This window comes from Strongylocentrotus purpuratus, unplaced genomic scaffold, assembly GCF_000002235.5.
Source record: "Strongylocentrotus purpuratus isolate Spur 01 unplaced genomic scaffold, Spur_5.0 spur5_scaffold_1, whole genome shotgun sequence".
In the NCBI taxonomy this organism is placed as follows: domain Eukaryota; kingdom Metazoa; phylum Echinodermata; class Echinoidea; order Camarodonta; family Strongylocentrotidae; genus Strongylocentrotus; species Strongylocentrotus purpuratus.
The window spans coordinates 42,001,548-42,024,341 of NW_022145594.1; the positions used below are offsets into that span (position 1 = coordinate 42,001,548).

The window sequence follows — 22,794 nt, forward strand, 5'->3', positions numbered from 1 at the left end:
TATTTTCTGTGTAAAATAGATAGATATCTCTAAGCCAAGCTATGCCTGTTGAATTAATTTTCTTTGGTGCAAAAGCAAACAGTTGAATAGTCTAGAAAGCAACAACAAAAAGTGTACATATGATACTTTGATGTTTGTTAAATAATGTTCTTTTTCATCCTCTATCTCATTCTCTTAACCATTTTCGTACGCATCATCCGTTTCCACATTCACTCTTGGTTTGTCTGTCTGTCTTTTCCATTTTGTTCTTCCGGCGTGCAGCCCTTTAACGTTTCTACTGCTTTTTATCTTTTATCTTTTGGTATCTTTTCTATTTGAAAGAGTTGCGTTCTATCAGATACGCCTTCTATCTCTCTCTTTAATACCTATTTCTCTCTTCCTTTTCCAATTCTTTCTATTCCCTTTTGTTTCTGATTGTCAAATTGTTATGTTAATGATCTTACTTTATCCTAATTCTGATATCTCACCTTTCTATTCCTAACTTCTCACTCACTCTTATCTCTCTCCCATCAGACTGTTCCGCATATCACAATGATTAATTCAGCACACACAAATACAGAGGGCTAAAATCATTAAAAACATTCAAGAACATGCAATGTCCAGACTTGCATTTTTGATATATGCGACTCCTAGCGAATTGGTTGCGACGCACTGGTACACACACTCTTATCTTTCTCATCAGAATTTTTCACATATCATAATCATTAATTAAGCACACACAAAATACAGAGGACTAAAATCATTTAAAAACATTCAAGAACTTACATGCAATGTCCAGACTTGCATTCTTGCTGTACGCGACTCCTAGGGAATTGGTTGCGACGCACTGGTACACGCCGATGTCCACCCTCGGAATGACCCGTAGGAAGAAGAGCGCCCCCGTGCTCAGGGCGGTCAGGTGACCATCACCTTTCATCTCCAAAGGTTGCCCATCCTTGAGCCACTAGATTTGAAAACGAACGGAAAGAGAGAGAGAAAAACAACATAAGTTTACAAAACTGGCAGGCGATGGCAGGCAATAACAAAGCAATGGATGCATTTCAATTGTTCTATGAAGGGTTCCATAGATCATGAGCTAGAAAGAATTTAGGTATTGCATCCCACATGACATCTGTTTAACAAGAAACTTTTGCGTTTATGAAATGTTTGCAAATTTTATGAGTGCTTATAAGCTAATGCCATGGCACTAAATGACTGGATCATAATAATGATAATAATAAAATAATAGCCTAAAAGTCCACTCCAAATTTTATTGAACCGAAACGGAAATTCTAATGGGCATGGCACTGAATTTTTTATAATTCAAGAACGTTTTTGCAAAACTTTCTGTAGTTCACAATTCATAAAATTTAAATATTTTGGATATGTTGGGGTTTAGAGTTACCTTGTTCCTTTTCAAATCATTTACTATTGTGGGGGTTAAGTAGTAACGAACAGATATACATGCAAAACATAAAACATCACATTTTATGGAGAGGGGGGCAGGGTTAGTTCATTCTGACCCACTCTGCTTACCCTCTTTATTCTGTTTTGTCACTCTAAACTAATGCTGCTACATACGTTGACCTGGAACCTAGGGGCACATGCCATGACCCCACTTTCGAAACTGGTAATGCCCCAGTCCATGACAAAAGCTGATGAGAGGTTAACCAAAATTTACCCGTTCTTATGACAACGGAAACTATCAAGACCAGTACCAAGTGAGATACCGGCTTGTCACCACACACCTTTCATTACCCCTCTCCCCATCTCTAAGCCCTCCACTTCACACCTTCTAATCTAAGAAGCGGCGACCGACAGGGGTGAAAGAGAAACATACCAAAGGGGGGAGAGATGGGGGTGAAGAGATGATGAAATGAGAGAAAAGAGATGTTCAGGGTGAGAGGGAGACGAGAGGAGTGCGTGCCCCAGAGAAATCAAACGCCGAAAAACAATCGCACACCTTTTTCGTGACAGGGTTGAGCTGGACAGCTCGGGGCATGGTCTTTGTCATGTCTTTCGCACCTCTGCTGACATCATTGCCATGTCCGCTTTCCTTGCTCATCTCTTTTTCTCCTATTTCTCTCTCTCTCTCTCTTTATACGTCTCTTTTTCCCGCTATAGGCTGCGTTCATGCTTAAATTTTGAAGGCAGAATGAGCGATCTGAAACGCTCATCATAAACGCTCATTGTGATCGCAGTTCCACGATGTACTGTTCATGCTTACTTCTCTGGCTCCCCCAGGCAATTCTCCGTGTGTGGCCTTAATTGGTCTTCCAGCTGGATTCGCAAACCTTCACTGTGCATGCTACATAGAACCACTAGAGGTCAGTGCGTTGACCCCATTTAAACGCGTTTACAAATTGTAAACGCATCTTTTTGTGAGTTTACGATCGGCGATCGTGATCGCCGTTTTTTCGGTGATTCTACAAAAGTGAGCATGAACGCAATCGTGTTTTAAACTAAACGCGTAACAGATGCCTTATTCTGGCCGTCAAAATCAAGCATGAACGCGCCCTTTAACAAAATCTCTCTATTTTTCACTCTATCTTCCCCTCTCTACACCCCTCTTAATAATTCTCTCTATCTTTGATTTTTTTTCATCTCTCTCTCTCTCTCCCTCTCTTTCTCTCTCCCTTTCTCAGTGTATCTCTCTCTCTCTCTCTCTCTCTCTCTCTCTCATTCTCTTTGTTATTTCTGTGCATCTCTTTCCCTCTCAGATACTTGATCAGTTGGGATGTTTAGAAACGGAAGTGGCTACGACAATGTTATGACTGGTCTAGTTATTGGACCTTCTTTTTATCCTATGTAACCAAAGAACAGATATTAGATGGTAAACTTAAGGAATTATTCACAAATTTTGGTGCAACTTGGCCCAAACCTCTATGATTGAGGACGTCATATACTTCCTTTTAGTATGAGAAATATATATAGTTTTAAAACGTTTTCAACGCGGAAGGAAATATCAGGTTTTTGAGGCTGGTGATAGAAAGGAAATCATGTTCAGGTATAGGCATAGAGGGAAGTGGTGAAATAGAACCGTTTGCTGGCTTGTTTTATTTACAGTTTGAATTTCACTGTAAAGTTGAATGTACAGAAAGATGAAAAGCTTTGACAGGAAGTGATAGCGAGTAATACAAGAGAGAATGATAGAGAGAGAGAGCAAGAGAAAGTAATAGAGAGAGAGAGAAAGAGAAAGATGGTGGGAAGACGCTCGGCAAAATGTGGGGTCATGCATTTCAAAACAGTGGGGAGATGCAAGAGAGAGCCAGAAGGGTGTTAACTCTCGGTAAAATTCTATTGGTAAATGCCCTTCTGGCATTAAATGTATAATGATCACTCTATACTGTCCAATGAGACTCAAATGATGAAGTTATCTTCTTCTTCTTTAAGACCATTGATTGGTATTACTGATGCTTGCTCCAAATTAGGGCATCCTTGGAAGTTGGTTAAGCTTAAATCCACAAAATCAACCAGTTATCTTTCTTCAACCATATATCGTTTACCGCGAGCCAGAAGGGCGTGTAACTCTGTGTGAGTGTATATGACTTGGCGACCTACTTGCTCTTGAAAAACACATGACATGTACATTTCACAAAGCAACACATCAATTCCCTGACTCTATGTATGTGTTATCCAATTTTCTCTCTGGGCAAGAAACAAAATTGAACCACTTTCTTTCAACTTTGCCTTCTTTGCAGCCGCAGTAGATAAGCTGCAACACCCCTTCGTCGTAATGAGTGAAAATTTCAGCAAGGTAGGCCATATATCATGCTGCATTACAGAATGTTACGAGCCAATCTGCCTGCGCTTGAAGCTAGCCGCCGATTTCAAACAAGTAAAATCTGGTCCAATTTGGCAGGCTAAATTACATTGCGAGGTGTGAAGGTTTCGAAATCAAGCCGATAACTTCATATCCTCACCAGAAGGTCATGAGAAAGATGGGGATTTTACCATCTTCCCCATCTCAGGTTAAGAAGCATTCAATACAAAGCACCTAGCTTGTAGTAATCTCCTTCACTCCATAACAAATCCTCAACTCACAGAGGAGCAAAAAGAGATATTGCCACCAAGAGCATAATCTCATGATCTACTTACAGAATAAATAGTAAAGAAAAGACATGTCAATCAACTGACCAATCATTTACGTGAACAATTCACACCATCAAATATTCCAAGAGGCTAACCTATAAATGTTCTACTATTAAATACAGAGATGGGACCATGAATTACATAATAAAGGCCAAAGACTTTTGATTAGGATAATTAAAAGATACGTCAGAAGGGCACCAGCTTGCCTAAGTTAATAGAGCAGCACTCTGAGTGAGTGTTTTATGTTGGGGCCCCTTTATGCATCGTTAAATAGCAATATATGTAAGTGCAGAATAAAGAGAGGATAATTCTTGAAATATTTTTGTACCATAAGTTTTCTGTGTCACACCAGGAAATTTGTTCAGGAAAATGATGAAAGGGTAAAAACAACACCAATTAAAGCTCGTTCACACAAACCGTGGCAAACCGTAACGTTTCTTCCAAAAAGTTTTGTTTGTGTGCACTATATGAATATCAAGTGAGGTTTAAGAAATTAGCTGCATGCAGCAATTAAAGGTCCTACACACTTATCTGTGAACATTACAAGATACAAAAATGTGAAGTGCATTGTGGGACATGTGTCTAGCTCGAATCTACGCCATTGAAATACATTTTGTAGAAAACTGTAAAAATGCAGTACACCGATCGAGCTATGTGTGAACAAGTCTTTATAGGATCAACCTTTAAAGGGCAAAAAGGACACCCTTTAAAGCCCCTTACCAACATAGTAGCCAGTTTGTTGCTGATCATGTTAACCCCACCAAAATTGGCCTATAAAAAGCTCATTCAAAACCAATTTAGTCTACTAAGCCCGGAGCCATTGGCTATCCCAGTACAGGGTCGCTGACGACCAACGAGTCCAAATTCAATTGATTTTTACCCCGAAAATACAGAAACGATTCAGTGTAGATAGGTTTGGCCCACACGTCAGCCCCCTGAACCGACCCCCTCAACTTAAGGAGTATAGATGGAGAAGTGAGTTTTTGAACTCTCATCTGCTGGAAGTGAGTTTTTGAACTCTCATCTGCTGAGAGCGAAAAAGACGTTAATTTGTATACTTTCGCATAGACTTAACACTCTTCTGGTCCTGAACAGGCAATTCAAATGCTGAGATATACAAAAAGATGTTAGCTCAGACACGTTTACAGAGTAAATGCCCTTCTGGCCCTAAACTGAGATACAGACCAATTTATCTGCTCTGAGCCAGAAGGATGTTAACTAATAGACTGTTACATAGATTTAATGCCTTCTGGCTCTCAACTGATAATTTTTCTGCTGAAAGCCACAAGGGTAGTAACTCATATACTTTTCGAGAGAGTGTACGCCCTTTTGGCTCCGACTCTCTCTATAATCGTTTCTGCTCATGATGAGAGTCGAGGGCATCATTCGGTCTAGGCAGATTCTCGTTAGTTATAAGTCTATCATCGACATCATCAGCCTGTAGATTGGAGTTTTGGATGCTTTATATGCGTTTGGTTAAAGTGGAAGGCAAGTTCAAAAGAATTGACCTACTCGGATATATGAATTTGCTTGCCGATATCGGACTAGAGGAGAGATTCATCCTGAACTGAGTCTCCCCCTCTCTTTCTTCCCCATCCCCCCAAAATATGTCCATGTAGACCTTCACTGTAGTTAGCAAGTTATACTTCTCGTCTACAACCCCCCTCCCCCTTCTGTCTTTTGTCACCCCGCTCTATCTATCGCTTTCCACCACTTCCCCTCTTCCTCCTCTGCCTAACCGTCCCCTCACCCCACCCCCTCACCCCACCCCCTCTACCCACCCCCTCTACCCACCCCCTCTGTGTCTCTGTCTCTCTTTCTCCCGCCCCCTCTCCCTCTCTCTCCCCTCCCTGTCCCTCTGTCACTCTCTCTCTCTCTCTCTCTCTCTCTCTTTCTCTTCCCCCTCTCTCCCCCATTCCTCCCTCTCTCTTCCTCCCATCCCTCACATCTCTATCCTCTCCCCCATCTACCCCTCACCCTCCCTTCATCTTCTACAAAAGATCATCATCATCACAACCTGCCATTTAACAATATATGTCATTAGCAATGAAGTCTGATCAACTCTAAATCAAGATGGACTCCAATCTCTGGTCTGGACGTAGCCAATGTCATTACATTCCATTAATCATGTTAAGAGGCGTCAATGATGGCACAATCCTCGGGCTAATCCTTTCTTAAAGACTCCCTCAAGAGGGGGTAATGGACGTACAGAAAGGGAAATTAATTTGAATTATTGTTAGGCTACATTTATTGAAATATTCTTTCTTTCACCAATGTAGTCCCTTAAGACAGCTCGAGTGGTTATATTTATTTTTTATTTCACTTTGTATCGACTTGAAATATTCCCTGATGTATGCATAAATGACGTACAAAAAGAGACACTGGAAATATGGGATTGTTTTAAAGAAGTTAGAAGTGACTAAAAGGAAAGTTGATTCAGGAGGGGAGGGGGAGGGAGAGAGAGAGAGAGGGAGGGAGAGAGAGAGAGGGAGGGAGGGAGAGAGAGAGAGGGAGGGAGAGAGAGAGAGGGGAGAGAGAGAGGGGGAGAGAGAGAGGGGGAGAGAGAGGGGGAGAGAGAGAGAGAGAGAGAGAGGGGGAGAGGGGGAGAGAGAGAGAGAGAGAGAGGGGGAGAGAGGGGAGAGAGAGAGAGAGGAGGTGAGAGGGGAAGGAGAGGGGAAGGAGATAGGAAAAAGGGGAAAGAGAGACAGAAACAAAGGAGAGACAGAGAGAGAGAGACAGAGATAGAAAGAAAGTGTTAAAACCAGGGGTGATAGTGAGCACTAAAAAGAAAAGAAAAGGGTTCAGGAAATAATGGCATCTAACATCATCCCCACCCCCCCCCCCCCCCTTTGAGTTAACAAATTGTGGAAAAATCAGGGAAAATGAGGAAAAATGGGTAAAATCAGTAAACTGATTTCATTTGGGTAATTATGAGGCCTGTAAAGCGAAGGACACAGGGAAGAAGGAACTGAAGGAGATTGAGACAGACAGACAGACAGACAGAAAAAAATGGAAATTAGATATTGGTTAATGTCAAGGCCTTTGAATATTCAAAGCACTCAAGAATGCCCTTCAAATGACACTTCGAAAGTCAAGGAATATCATAAGATTCATAATCATAGCTACAAAAAGGCTTCAATTACTCCTCATAGGTCACACTATTTCCAGAGTCTAAGGACTGATTTATTTTGTCTCCTCTCATGTTCCCTCAGATATTTTGACTCCAGTGCTAAACATTTCTGACTTGATAATTAAAGCCAGAAAGTTGGCTTTGGATTTCAAATTGCAGCAATTTATTAACAATTACCTCTCTTTCCCAGACATATTTATCAAACAGAGACATTTTACTCTTTTTTTTTTTGAGGGACGGGGCTGAATGTTTGAGTCATTCATGTACAAATATTACTGCTCGGTGGAATAGAAAATCACTTTCAGACCAGTTAACTAGGTTGACTCTATTCTATAAACAATTTCACAGTCAGTCTTCTACTATAAAATAGAAAGAAATCATAACACCCTAAAATGAAAAAGTACAAAATACGTAAACAAACCATTCCAATTCCATTCATTTTCCCATTGACTTAAATTCATAACATTTTAAAATGGACCAGTATAGAATGCACAACGGGACCTTTATTATTATTTCATTACCCTCCTTTTCAAATCATTCATAAAAAGAAGTAATGAACATACATGTATTGAGCTAGATTCCTAAAACATGTAGGTCACAAAACTTGATTTTGTTTGATGCATTTTGCCCACTTTCTGGTTGGTAAAGAAAGAAATGTATTCTTTGTGAGGACATAGGAACTGCCCGAAACTTCATTTTTTGCAACCCCAAACAGCTGACATATGGCGTTGTGGGCTTGCATGTTGTTTCAAAGCGTCCTATGACACGGGACACTAAATACCGAACTCTTTCTACACCGGTGTTTACATGTTGGTCCGTTTAGATGTTATTCCCTCGTGATGACATATCACGTCGAGTTCTGTTACACCAGAGGGTCAGGCGCGTTAACACCAAGCGTTAACATCGTTGCAGTAGACGTTATGCAATGGGAGCGAGGGAGTGAAGGTGGAGGGGAGAAGGAGAGATGACAAAGGTGAGAAAATAAGAGAGGGAGAGAGGGAGAGATAAAAAGAGAAAAGAGCAGAGAAATTATAAAGATAGAGTGGAGAGATATATAATGAAGATAAAGAGAGAGAGAGAGAGGGGGAGAGAGAGAGAGAGAGAGAGAGGGGGAGGGAGAAGAGCAGAGAGAATAAAAGAGTGAGAGATGATGAATATAGAGTGGAGAGATAGAGAATGGAGATAGATAGAGAATGGAGATAGAGAGAGAGAGAGAAAGAGAGAAGAGCAGAAAGGGGGAAAGTGTGAGAGATAAAGATAGATTGGAGAGATATAGATAATGAAGACAAGAGAGAGAAAGAGAAAGAGAGAGAAAGCAAGAGATATCAAAACAATGAAGATGTTCTTTCACACCTATGCTCAGGTGTGTTAACATCCACAGCGACTACCATTCCACCAAAGTTCACCTGTTTCATACGTAACCCGTTGACTTCTGAATTCATTCATTGCCATAGGCTTAATACAGGGGCCACCTGGTTCCAGTCGACAAAGAGTTAACAACTTAACATTTGCGATGTTTTACCCAAACACAGTTTAGTTGCTTGCTAATGAATAATGTGAACAATGTTGGAAAGATGTAAGCTAGAAACTGAACTAAATGTACCTAGCGACTGTTGGTATATAATCTTACCTCCACATCCCATTAATGTTCTATTTTTTCAGTCTAGAATACAGGTCGATCCTGTGTGTACATTTCAGGAGGAAGGTCACACGAAACTTACAATGTAATCTACATGGATGAGAAACATTCTGATCCAACACTTATAATGATTACCAGCCAGGAGTATCTATCCTAAAATGACTTACATCCCAAAATTAACTGGGCTCTCGTTCCCCTACATTATCCCCGAGCGCTTCCACGTTATCGCGTGAACTGCCGAGATGCGTTACGTCTCGGATCGCGGAATGCGTTACAGCCCGGTTCACGAAAGGTAAAACTTGTCGTCAATGCTAGATCAGGTGATGGACACGTGATAGCAACACAGAAAACGAAATAGCCTCGCCGGTCACGTTACATCCCCGAAGACCTCCAAAATGTCAGTTTATTAGTACTCCCAAAGTTTAATCACAAAGTGGTGAACTAGTTTACAAACTCCGATATGCCAACCGGCGCTATTTCTTCCACCAAAACAGAGCCATTGATAGATACTCCACTGGTTCTTTCACTAATCCACTTTTCGCGCCTCATCTCTTTTTATCTAATTTAACCTCGGAGCTGCCACAGGCGGATAGTTTGGCCCCACGCAATACCTTCCCTCACATTTTACTTAGCAACAAATATATGTCAACACCTAATTGTCAATTTGAGATAACGATTCTGTTTACCGGAGAGATAGTAAACAAGAGACCACAATCTGGTGCAATTATCAGTTACTAATTTGTTATGATATGTGATAATTTATATCATAATTCTGAAACAAAAACATTTCATACTCATTTTCAATTTTCTTACTGAAATTGATTTATAGGAATTGTACTTGGTGGAAAATTGGAAATGCTATTTCTAGATGGCTATATCTTTCCTGGCCAATGTAGTAAAGTAAATTTGAGATGAAAACTCTTTTTCTTTGATACAGCCTGAAACCCTAGACTGCCTTTATGTTTGAAAAATATGATACATGTAAATTGAAGATGAGACAAGGGTTTCCCTAGACAACTAAAGTGGGGACAAAGTTAATCACCAGTTTTGTTTTATCTACAAACTATCTGTTCAGAGCCAGAAAGGCACTAACTCTATGTTAAAGTATACATGTTAATGCCCTTTTGGTTCCAAAGAGATAAAACATAAGACTGTGTGTTAATCCAACTCAGAGTTTACTACACCTGCAGTTAGAGCTTCCGATTTGGGACTCTGACTGCCAAAGGCGACAGCTGAGAATTAACTCGAGTAAAACTTACACTTGAGTTAACACCATTCTCTTTGTGGAGTCCCCTGTATCTCTTCAGGAAGTAGGTTATAGGGCATATATATCCATAGTCTGTTCAAACTTTAAGGAAAACGTCATGTAAAGACTCATTGTATAGCAAAAGGAGCTTACACACTAGAAAATTACTATGTATAAAGAATTACAAAATTAATGGAAATAACTTTTAACAGGTCACTTGACATGATGACTGGCTTTTCATGACAAGACATTGGGCTAACAGAATACAGCACTAGTGAGATACAGAACCAATGAGACTTAGGACCAAGAGGTCTTTGGACCAATGGGTCTTTTTGGACCATGAGGATGCCCTGCCAAGGACACCCAGGACAGATGTTATATTGGATCAATGGGACAAAGGACGAAAGGGATGAAGGAATTATGAGATGCATGTCCAATAACACTTTGGACCACTTGGACAAGAGTACAATGTACTCTTGGAACCAATTGAATGCAGGACCAATGTAATGCAGGACCGATGGAAGCTAGGACAGATGGGACACATGGCTACAGAACTCCTGGAGGATACTCACATGGAGGTCTGGTGCAGGGAATCCTTCAGCTCTGCAGTTGAGCGTTGCAGGACTGTTCTTCCGGATGGACTGGCCTGACGGATGTTCAGTGATCCTTGGGGGTGATTCCTCATTACGTCTTGCATCAGCCCCAACAGCTGTACAACGAAAGAAATAAGAAGAGAGCACATTAAATCATCATCATCATCATCATCATCATCATCATCATCATCATCATCATCATCAACATCATCTTCATTGCCAGCACCATCATCACATGACGTCCACAGCCGAGACAGAGATCACTCTGCAAGACTATTTATTCCATTATGATGTTTGTCATATATTGCTTTTAAGGGAGTTGCACCTTTTAAAGCACATTGCAGTTTTGCAGCTACCTTTTTTTCTTTGTATTTATTATTGGAATGAACGTTTGATGTAGTTTTTATATGACAATGAATACAATTTTTTTTTAAATCAAATGCATTGAATTAATCTTTAAGGGATGTATTCTATCTCAAGACTAAGGTTATGTGCTATTGTTTCCATGAAGTTGTGAGGATCGATGTCAGGAACTATTTGGGCTGGGCAACAGAATACAACTGACACAAAAACAGTCTTGAATGTCTCATGGAAGTATTTTGTAGAATGTATAAATGTACATTATTCAGCAAAATACATGCGTTCTATTGTATCCTAGGTGATGTCAACACAAAACCATGAGGTGTAATTACTTAAATGTCCTATGTGTTTCACAAACATTGCTCTGCATTTTAATAACGCAACATTAGGGATGTACGTAGAAGGGAGATGCTAATGCAAAATACACATTGCATGATGCTAATAGATGCTTAAGGATCCATAACTGAACAATTAAACACAAATTAGTTTTTTAAACTGCATAACACGTCGCGAGAAATCCCCAAAGGCAACAATACACACTTCAACAAGACATCCTGAAAACACAGCGCCAATGGTTAAACTGTTTCTGCTGTTGCTGGAAATGTAAGAACAGTGATAATCCCTTGGCCGTCATAACAGGTACAATCATCATCGAGATTCCCGGTGAACGTACTTTTGCCGCAACTATGCCAATTGAAGACGCACGAAAAGTAATGATCCGTTCATGATCTCATAAATAAATCATCACCAATGAACTTGTATATATATGTCTATATATATATCTGGTAATGATTACACGCAAAGTGAGAGGAACGTGCCTGTAATCATATTATAATAAAGATGATTGTAAATATATATATAGCAACCTTGAAGTCTCTGCTAGCCATGCTTAAAGAAAACCTTAAGATATGTGAGCAATAGACCTTTGAACAATCATCAGCCTTCAAAAGAAATGTACTGATTTATCATGTAACCTTCATTCATCGAGCTCCGTGTATATGGTATTAGTTAAATCAATATTGGGTAAATATCAAATTCTTTCATTTTAAGCAGTTTCACGATTCAATCATGGAAATGTGTTTTGATCACTTCTAAATGTACACGATTAGAGCATCAAAATGATACATAATGTCCATACTATCGCTCATTTATGATCATTTTTATACAGTTTACAAAGAAAGCGACACGGTATAGCTCTAAATATATATTCTAGGCTTAAGTGTTGAGGAAATGCTGCCATTCTCTATTGCGTGTAATATATTAACACACCATACTTATTACAATTATGCAAGTCATGTCTAGAACAACAATTAGGCAATTTAACAAATAATTGGAAATTACTGAAGAGTACAGCAATTAACTTTTAGCTTAATGTTTAACTAAAAAATGAGTTAAAGTATGAATATTTTGACTGATACATTTGTGTAATAGCCATGTCTTTCTGTAATCTCAATGAAAAGAATCACTATTCCCTTGTTATTATTTTAATAGCAATAAGCTAAACAAAATGTATTCAGTTGACATTTTTATTGAACACAATTTAATGCTGAAAGAATATACCACTAAATAATTATCTGTTTTATGACTATTATTAACTTTCCTCAAAATATCAAGTTAAATGACAGTATCAGATTAAATACTCACACCTATATTAACAAAAATCAGATTCTGCCTCCTATTTTCACTTTAAAATGCACTTTTCTGAAGCACCTTCAGACTCTCGCAACCATGCATCAAAACAAACCTGTGACGCAGCAGCGGTACAAAGAATTGCTCAAATTGGCAAAGCGATAAGCGATTTGCCACACTGCAGCCCTGGCTTAAAGTCACTGTTTAAGGTTCATCCGCCTAAATCAATTAAAGGCATGAATTCGACGGCTGTTCAAGGCTCCGCGCCACGGACACAAGTCAGTTCTTGATAATTTGGGGGACAAAATGGGAGTCTTGTTAGTGATTTTGGAGAAATCTTTGGACATTTGGAGAAATCTTTGTATCAAAGCAATTTAGTTGTATAAAATAGCTGTTTTATATGGAATTTTGCACATTCTTCTCAATGTAGAACAAATTCTTTTGCCTAATAAAGCTTGTTCTGGCTTTGCTTGGATCCAAATTTGAATTGAATTACATTTGGTATGCAAACTAGTGACAAGTAGGGAGGATTATATTTCAATGCAGGTACTAAAATATATACAAATTGCTTAATTTTTGATGAACAAGCTCCTCTTGTTGGTTTTTTTTCTTCAAAGTGGACTTTCTTGATAAATTTGTTTGAATAAGCATAAGGAATACAGAAAGAATGAGAACAGAAAAGGTTGATTGTTCAGGAACACTAGTGAGAAGAAGAAAAAATCCTAAAAAGGATCTATTCTTCATGTTTTATGTCTAGAAATCTATAATATTGTTAACAGCTTGGGTCATGTGAAGAGTAAAAAGGGCCCATATAATGTAATAGATGGTGTTCACTGCCAACATTTTGACTTAAAATGCCTAATATCATTGAAAAAAGTTGGAAGTTTTTTCTTCTTCAAAATTTGATGGCAAAATTTCACTTAAATGGTATCATAATGTATGTATTATTTTATCAATATTTGTCTTCAAACACATTTTTGTTGGGAAGGGGGGGGGGGATCTTTGCAGAAGTGTGTCTTAAATGATATCCGCTTTCACATTATGATACCATTTAAATAAAATTTTGCCATCAAACTTTTTGCGAATTTGAGGCTCCCAACACTTAGGAGGGGCTTTAAGACAAACATTCATCCATTGTTCCTATCGAGTATTCAGAGATGAACATGTCTGATAAAATCTTTATAAAACTACATATTTTAACTTTTGTGTCTTTACTTTATGTGTTGCGACGTCTTTCTCATGGCCAATACAATCATGAAGCTTGGTGGCGCGTTAAGGGTCAAAGACGATTTGTCATTTTCTCGCTGGGATGATGGATGGGGGCGGTGTTCCTTTAAGAACGAGAAATCATCGTCCAGGTTACCATCTGGTGGCGACAGACATACATACATGCACTGAATTGTTCTGGACAAAATGTTCGACAAATTAGAATAAACACGGCTCATCAGATGGACTGCATTCAAAAGCAGATGTGTGTGAAGGTTCTGGGTGTGTTACCACTCAATGCACTTAATCCCACTTTGTTACAAGAATAAAGTTAATTCTGATCTGTGGTGGGATTTTTACTTTACCACATGGAGAATTGGAGGTAAAAGTAAATTAGAGCCCAAGGTTATCGTTGACTCTAAATTAAATTTAATCTACCTGTGCTCTGATTCTGATCCGTTACAGGGATTTTTTTCTTTTCTTCTGAACCCATCTTAGCTTCAGGAATAAAACAATCGTAATTATCCTGGATGGTGATTGTACTCTAGTAATAAATTTCTAATAAATTACCAATTCCTTGGACAGTGTGCTTCAGCTATAAGCAAATACTTATTGTCTATGCAGTCCAAAAAAAATATTCATCAAAGTATTTGGTGATTTCATTTTTTTGTAATTTCATTTTGTTTTGTCTTTTGATGTCCTCCTTTGAATGTGCTGTACAGAATGAATAGAAGGATAAACATCATCAAACAGCTGTATTCATGGAGGAGGACTATCCTCATCAGTATACAAAAAGGAAATAAATTTTTAAGCCTGGTGTGAACTGCCCCACTATAGAAGGCCAGCGCAAACACATTCTGCTCGTTTCACAAGGAACGTTGGCGGCTCGGTATTGATATGTCTGTCCATATATCATCAAATCTACTTCAAAAGCGCAGCATCTGTACTTCATATAATCCCCATCACATATGACAATAGTGATATACTTCCAGCGAGGGGAAATGGAGCAGCATGTATTTATGCATTGGACCACACCTTTGGAGTTTGCTGACAATGTAGCCTGTCATGTTCACACAAAGAATTAACAAATCTAATATCATTTTAAACCACGTTTTGATCTTAATAAGATATAGGTAGGTGTGATTAATGCACAAGAATTTAAAGCCCCATCATTGTTTCAAACCACCATCATCGTTTCAAACCACATTCTGATCTTATAATGATAGATGTGATTAGAACACAAGTTATGCTGTATTGTTTGAAGTCTGTTCACATTCATGAATTGCAATGCTGAACATTATTTCGCTAGACATTCAGGTGCGAATAGGACTTGTTCACACTAAGAATTTGAAGCTCCAACATAGTTTTACATCATGTTCTGATCTTACAAGTTATGTTGTATTGTATGAGGTCTTTTCACATAAAGCACAATGCTATAAACACAACTTATTTTCCCATTTTGACTCTTGGTGGACGAAGTAGTTTTTTTGCCTTAAATTAAAAAAATATCAGGAGAAGAGACCTATCTGAACAATACTCAAATCTAAAACAATTTTGATTGGAAGACACATATATAATATGACCCATAGTTATTTTGACCGCAAATTCTACAAATTAATTCTAAAATGTATTGTTTGTCACAGTGATCCACACCTTTCATATATAATGCTTTTTGTTCCACTGAATATGTTACTCTTGTGACAAAAATATATTTCAGTTCCTAAGCCGAGCTGCACATTTTCAATATTGCATTCATGGGCTTCCACCTTGTATAACATAACTCAGAGAGCTAAAAACAGCCCCCTCTTTAGAATGACATCTTGTTATTGAATAACTCGGTCTTATTTCATACAAACTCTGGCTGTTGACATTTTGCACTTATGTCCTTTCCCATAAGATAGCTGTATATATAACTACATAGGACGGAAGCAATAAAGAACTGTTTTCTCTCTCTTACCATCATCCTCACCCCTACTCAATTTATTTCTCTACAATATTGGATGTGTCTATATAGCAATATGAGCAGGATGCTGAGCCGATCAGCGGACCGCTGCCGGACCAGCGAGTCGACCGACCGCGTGGGCAATATTGGTATAGGAATAGAATAAAAGATGCATAGCTGCTTCGTAAGAAATGATAGATGTTCATTATGGAGATAGATGAATTTGCTATTAAAAGCAAGCAATGAATAACAAATGTCAGCTTCCATTATGCAAGTATTGTTATGGAATTGTGCTGTGAAATTACAGAAATGATGGTTTGTTTAGTTGCACTAAGGAAAGGAAGTATGCAATTTAGCATTTATATGGGAGAGGGGTGACAATGTAAATGCATGTCTGTCAATGTTGAAAGAATTGATCACTCTTCCATGCCTTTTATCGTGTTACCATCAAGACAAATATGTATCTATCAAATTTATACTTTGTTATTAAAAACCAATAATAGATTCTGGGTTAATTCTGTTGATTTTATTTAAGGCATTTTTGCCTCTGGTTGATAGGGAGGTAAACTAAATGTTAACTATTTTACATTGTGTTTCTGTGTATGGTACCTACTTATATATAAAGGGCTGTTAAAAATGTATGAAATGTTTTTAAACATTACAAACGGACTATTTCCTCAGTTTGGGGGCAGAAGGGTATTAACTCATTGAGTTTGATAGAGTTTAATGCCCTTCTGGGCTCTTAACAGACAAATACCAATATAACTACCACATACTTTATTATTCTAAAAGAGCTAATTGCACTTTTTTAAGAACAGGTCATTGTTTCATTTCAACCTCATTGCATGGATAAATTCCATTCATAATGAATTATGAATATGAATGTTATATAGAATATTTTGCATATGGTATTGGAAGGGTTAAGCAGAAACCCTCAGTGATGTGAATGTAAGCTGACTACACAAGGCCCCATGGGGTCCCAGGGTATCCCACAGAGAGACTGGTACTCCCATTACACTGGTTTCATCACACCTCTTCACCGTAGGTGTCACAGTTAGGAGTCCCATGAAATAGGATCACCAGCCCACCCCAAACTAGCAAAAGTTCAATGCTTTGTATTGATTTAAACCTGACTCATTAAGAAAATTGAGGATCTGTTCTTCAGGTTATCTTTGAGGAATGTGATAAAATTCTGAATATGAAGTTCCAAATTTGTTCTTTTTACTGCATGAAGTAAGATAATAATAATAATAATAATTATCCTTGCTTATATAGCGCCTAACACTTACTTTATCAGAAGTCTCTAAGCACTCTACAATAATGCAGCATAATTACCCTGGCTTTAGCAGTGCAGCTGTTACGCGCGCTGCGTTTTAAGGAATAAATTCCTACCAGGTACCCATTTACTTCACCTGGGTGGAGGGTGGCAAATGTAGCTGTCTTGCCAAAGGACATTAGTGCGCGGCGGGACTCGAGAAAAAAGACAAGATCTTTTGATAAGATTTTTGAATATTATTTTATATAGAGCAAGCAAATTACTGTACAGTCGGGGTAAGTATATTCTATTGCTTGCCATGTAATTATCATTTGTTTATCTTGGAGCATACAACCTGCCTGACATAGCAACAGTTGAGAAATACACTGAAATGAAGATAGAGAGAGAATGAGAGGGAAACAATTAAAGAGAGAAAGAGAACAGAAGAGAAAGGGAAAGACAGACGGACAGACAGACAGACTGAAAATGGAAGGGAAATGAGACAGAAATAGAAATAACTACTCTCAAATCCATTTGAAAGAAGTACATATCAGGAAGAAAAGTTCATGTGGATAGATATACGAGATTGATGCTGAATGTAATGAACAATAAGGAATTGCAGCACACTTGTGAACTATGCAACCAAAAATACCAATAAGCGCAGCCCTCATTAGCGATTCATAGATGTTCAGCCGAGGGCAGATTCTGAACAAAGGCCTGCCCGGCAAGTTCAAGCAGAGCCTGGAAGAAAAAGTACTATTTAAGCTAGAATTGATGAGTGCTATAACCAAGAACGAAGGCTAGTTCAAATTAACGCTAATTCTGGCGAAATTTTGCGTGATTAGGTGCGAACTGTGAGAGGGCACGGCTCGGCACTAACGAGGTGTGAATTAGGCAGCAACGACAAAAACACTCGCGGAATTAACTCCGCCAAGTTCGCTCACGATAAGGGGGGAGAACAAAAGAAGGATGTACGTCATCATCGAAGCAACTTGGGGACCTGGTATGACAATGAGGGGAGCAGAGCAGTGGTGGTATGGTGAGAGAGGAAAAGAGGAGAGAGGGGGAGAGGGAGAGAGAGGAAGGGAGGGGGAGAGGGAGAGAGAGGAAGGGAGGAAGAGACGGACGGAGAGAGAGAGAGAGAGAGAGAGAGAGAGGGAAGGAGACAGAGATGGAACATTCTTTTAGATGATGGGGATTGTATCTGAAGAGAAGAGAGCAGTAAAGAGCAGAAAGATGTGAAGAGGGAAGAGTGGTTGGGGGAATGAGAGAAATAGGGGAGAGGGAGGGAGGGAAGGAGAGAAAGAGAGTGAGAGAAAGAGAGAGCGAGAGAGAAAGAGAGCAAGAGATAGAGAGAGAGGGAGAGATAAGGTGAGTAAGAAAAGATAGAGAAGAGAGAGAGGGGAAGGAAAGAACAAGAGTGAGAGAGGGACAGAAAGAGAAGGGAGATGAAAGGAGAAAAGAAGAAAAAGAGAGAAGGTATGATGACAAGTTATTACAAGATCATACAATTGAAAGAAACAGAAAGAGGAGAGATGGTGGACAGAGGAAAGCAAATGGAGGGAGAGAGAAAGACAGGGACAGAAAAATATGAAAGAAGAAGGAGCAAAAAACGAGAAGAAGATGGAGTGAAAGAAGAGGAGAAAGTAACAAGACAATTTGAGGAAGATGGAGGAAGAGAGAAACAAAGACAGCAAAAGGTAATACAACTGAAGAGCATTCTTATAGATTGCTGTAATAGGACGCAATATTTCAGATGATCTTTCAACGCAGTCCACAACGACCTTGAAAAAACACCAAGCTAGTTTAAATTTGATTGGCGTTTAATCAAAATTGTGGGTATTTAGTGATAAGGTAATTGAGAGAAAAGGAGATAAAGAAAAAAGAGGAAAAGGCAATCGTCTAATTTTGTTAGATCTGTAGGTCTGATTGGGCTGATGACATATTGAAGTAGTAATATCACGTACACACAAGCACAGAGTACAAGTACATGTACACTAAAAATGTGGTTGTAGGACACTTGCTCCTGTGACAATTGCACTGCAGTTTTTTGCATAACTTTCATCTAGGACCCAAAACTTAATCAACCATAACTCTAACCCTTACCCTAAAATCTAATCGCAACCTGAAACCCAACCTTACATTTTGACAAAATAAAGCTGGATGGATTGTTGCCAGAGTCAATTTGGATCACCAAGAATGTCCAAGTAATGAAATGCACTATGGATATGTACTCAAAACAAAAATGTAAGATATCAATCATATTCAAAGAGCTTGCAGTTTAATTCATGATCAGAATGATGGAGCAAAAAGCACAGAATCTCTTGGATTATATATCAGCTTATACTAGGCCTACAATATGTCATAATTCACCTGTTTGGAGCCAGAAGGATGTTAAATTATATGGCCTTATGCCCTTCTTGCTCCAAACAGACAAATTATTCTTTCAAGAAATACCACATACTATTTCAACCAAAAATGAATTACAATGCAGAATGAATGAATAGATTTTGATGAATGGCAAAGGCTTGTACTGAAAATTTTACGCTCCAAATATTTAATTCTCTCTGCTGCAACCATGCTAATAAATCAGTGAACTTATTATATTTCAATATCCGGGATATTTAGACCATATGGGCTTTTAATAGTGAAATACAATGGTCAGTTGCTGAAGTTTTTACGGTGTGTTTATACCACTGTCATGACTGACCTGCAAAGGGATGATTTAGAGTGTGGTATATCTTTGGTTTAGACTCTCTTTACAGGTCTTTGTTGGTTGTGTTTCTGAAAGGGATCTCTTTGGTATGGAAATCTATAGACTGCATTGTGCCACGCATGTTCAAAGTGTTCACATGCTATTCATCAACCTAAAATGCTTCTATACCAGAATGTTTTGGAACATAACGGTTAACATGATTTTGCAATTCATTTTTTCACATCACCAAGAGCATGTACTGATTTTTTTAATGAATGTGGCTGTCAAAATTCTTACAGCAGAAGTATCAGTGTTGGAAAAAGTTTTCATAAAAATTTCATTGTAATTAATAACCATCAAAACAGTACCAGAAGTGACAGAGTTGGTACAACTAGGAGGGTTAGAAACAATAATTGTAATAAAAGTTAGAGAAATAATAATCAGAGGTAGTTTAGAAAAGAGCAGAAAGAACTTACAGGAAACAAAGAAACATGAAAGTTTAAAAAGTAAAAAACACAAGAGAATCTGAGAATGTCTACATATTCTGCAAAAATGAAGATTAAATCCTCAAGTTCAGGACAAGATATTTATATTCATCTTAACAAAAAGTCAAGTAAAATATCATTCACCAGAGTTAAAGTTCAGTCAACATCAGTCTGTCACAGAGCCCATTAAATAGGTATCATAAATTTATGTTTATTTTCTCAAAATCTGTGGTCCAAATAGATATTCGTGGAACCATGTCGGCGCAGGGTGACACATGCCACTGGTACCCCATAGACTATCAACACAGTAGACCACCATCGAAAAAGAAGAAGAAATGGGGGTGAATTCTTTTTTGTGGAGAGTATGAAAACTTGTTTGTTATTTCAAGAACCGTCGCTTGATATCAAAGTGGAGGTTAGCTGGTGAGAAGCGGTACAAAAGATGAGAAGTAAAGAGAAAAGAAGATGTTTCTCCCAATGCTCTGTCTGGGTGAAATCGCTTTTTGCTGGGCCCCCATGCCGATGATGCCAATCAGGGATGTTTATATGGTGATTACATGCAGTGGGGAAGCAGCGTGATGCAACGACCGGCAAGGACGACGGATTGGGTTGGTTAAAGACAGTCTTTGGGGGAGGGAGAAAATCTGTTTGTTTCGCAAACACCAAAGTGTTTTGTCATGGTGAAAATGTTTTCTTTTGATTACTCATATCATGTGAGTTATCAGTTCAGTATGGGAAAATCAGCATCTGATGAAAACTTAAACGAAGAGAACTTAGAAAAAAATATATCATTTCTTTTACAGTAATATCCTGGTCATTTATCTTCCTATTCAGAATGCCATTTCTTTGATCTCAATAGAGTCATATACTTTTAGTACATGAAACTTAGAAACTGAATTCCAAAAAAGGTTTCTAAAAAGAGAATTATGTTCATTTTAGCTTCATGCCTATCCCCTGAACTTCCTTAAACATTTAAATAATTTCATACTCTTTATAGCAATTTTTTCAAATTTTGGGAATGATTCCTTACTAAATCACCTCATCATTATCTTATAAGAAATGGGTTAGTGATACATTTATTATTGTAAGCATTGTGCCTACATACTACACTTTCTTGAACATTTTAGGTGTGATTTCCTTGGAGAAGCAAGGACCACTTTTCATAATTTTGAGATAATTCTAAGCAAAATCACTTCTTTCTTTTCTGATAAAACATGAAATGGTGTACAGACCACTTTTTATTGTTAGCGTTGAGCATACTTCCTATACATTTAACTGTTTTGGAAATGATTTAATACGGCTGGAAAACACATAAAGACGATACGAAGAAGATTGTTTTTAGGCTTTTTAGATCTTTTTGTCTTGGAGAAAGTGAAGATCATTTTCTATTATTTTGGTCTTTTTTTTTTCTTCTTAAAAAAAGAAGTCAGATCATCAGATGGAATGTCTAGACAGTCTAATAAAACATGTTTTTAAACAATTTGGATATGATTTCATAGCATTTTAACTCCTTTTGTCTTCGAGAAGTGAGGATCGTTTTTCAATTTTGGACTACATAAAAGTCTATAAAAGTCACTTCATCCTTTTTTGATGTAGTTGCATAAAATGGAATGTGCTATGGTTTCCATCACAGCATAATTTCACAATTCACTTGAGAAATAGAAAGCAAACACATTAATACACAAGGAATGAATGAGAATGGGTATTTAGCGACCAGCGGGGAACTACAATCATTGCCGTCAATTGGAAAAAAACAATTCCCAAATCGGCAACAGCCCCGAGCAGTTTAATAGCGCCAAACAGGTTCATAAAACAGCCAAAAATCTCCTGTTTTCCATCATGTATTAACACATGTTGTACCACTGGCATATACAGCATATCACAATTGCTATAATGTCAGGTCGGTTTAGAGCTAAACGGTTCCAAACGTCAAAGAATTGTTCTGTTTTCCGTCACGTTTTCTCAACGACACAGACTGAGAATGACTTGGTATGTACATCTATTATCTGCTGTGCTGAGCGCAAGAAGGGTACTAACATACAATCCCTTAGGTCTTACACAGAGTTAATGCCCTTTTGGTTCTAAGCAGGCAGTATGAAGGTAATTGTACTTGATCCCAAGTTTCCTGATCAAGTATTTAAAACATGCATTCCTACACATCAGGATTTAGAGACTTTGCATACAATTATGGTGGTCAAACAAAATAATCTGCATTTTTTATTATTCTAATGGGCCTTGACTGCAAATATTCTAAATCCAACAGCTTTGGAAGGGTATCCTGTTTATTTCATCCTGTTTATTACATCCTATCGTTGTTCCCTTCTTAATTTAGGAGTAAATGCATGGTTAGAACTTAGACAAAGGAATGATGCAACATGTTGAGTTGCCTAAATGCAGGACCACTGTGAATTATCAAATCTATTCTACGTTTCATCCACTTTTCATGAGATAGGAAAATGTTTCTTATATAGGTTATCATGAGAAGTAATATCTTTCTTTTAAATCTACCTCTCCTTATAACTTCTGTTCTGAGGGGTGTCGAT

At 38.2% G+C, this 22,794-nt stretch overlaps 1 protein-coding gene across 1 annotated transcript in view; it reads right to left on the reverse strand.

Moving 5' to 3' along the window:
- Window positions 1–709: 709 nt before the first annotated feature.
- Window positions 710–22,794, reverse strand: part of LOC115921133 (roundabout homolog 2-like) — a 32,081-nt gene continuing 9,996 nt past the window's right edge. Inside the window, exons 2-3 of the mRNA XM_030978252.1 lie at window positions 10,659–10,795; window positions 710–943 (exon numbers count right to left, since the gene is read on the reverse strand). Of these exons, the coding sequence (XP_030834112.1) occupies window positions 740–943; window positions 10,659–10,795 (341 nt within the window). The 3' untranslated portion in view covers window positions 710–739. The remainder of the gene's footprint in view (window positions 944–10,658; window positions 10,796–22,794) is intronic.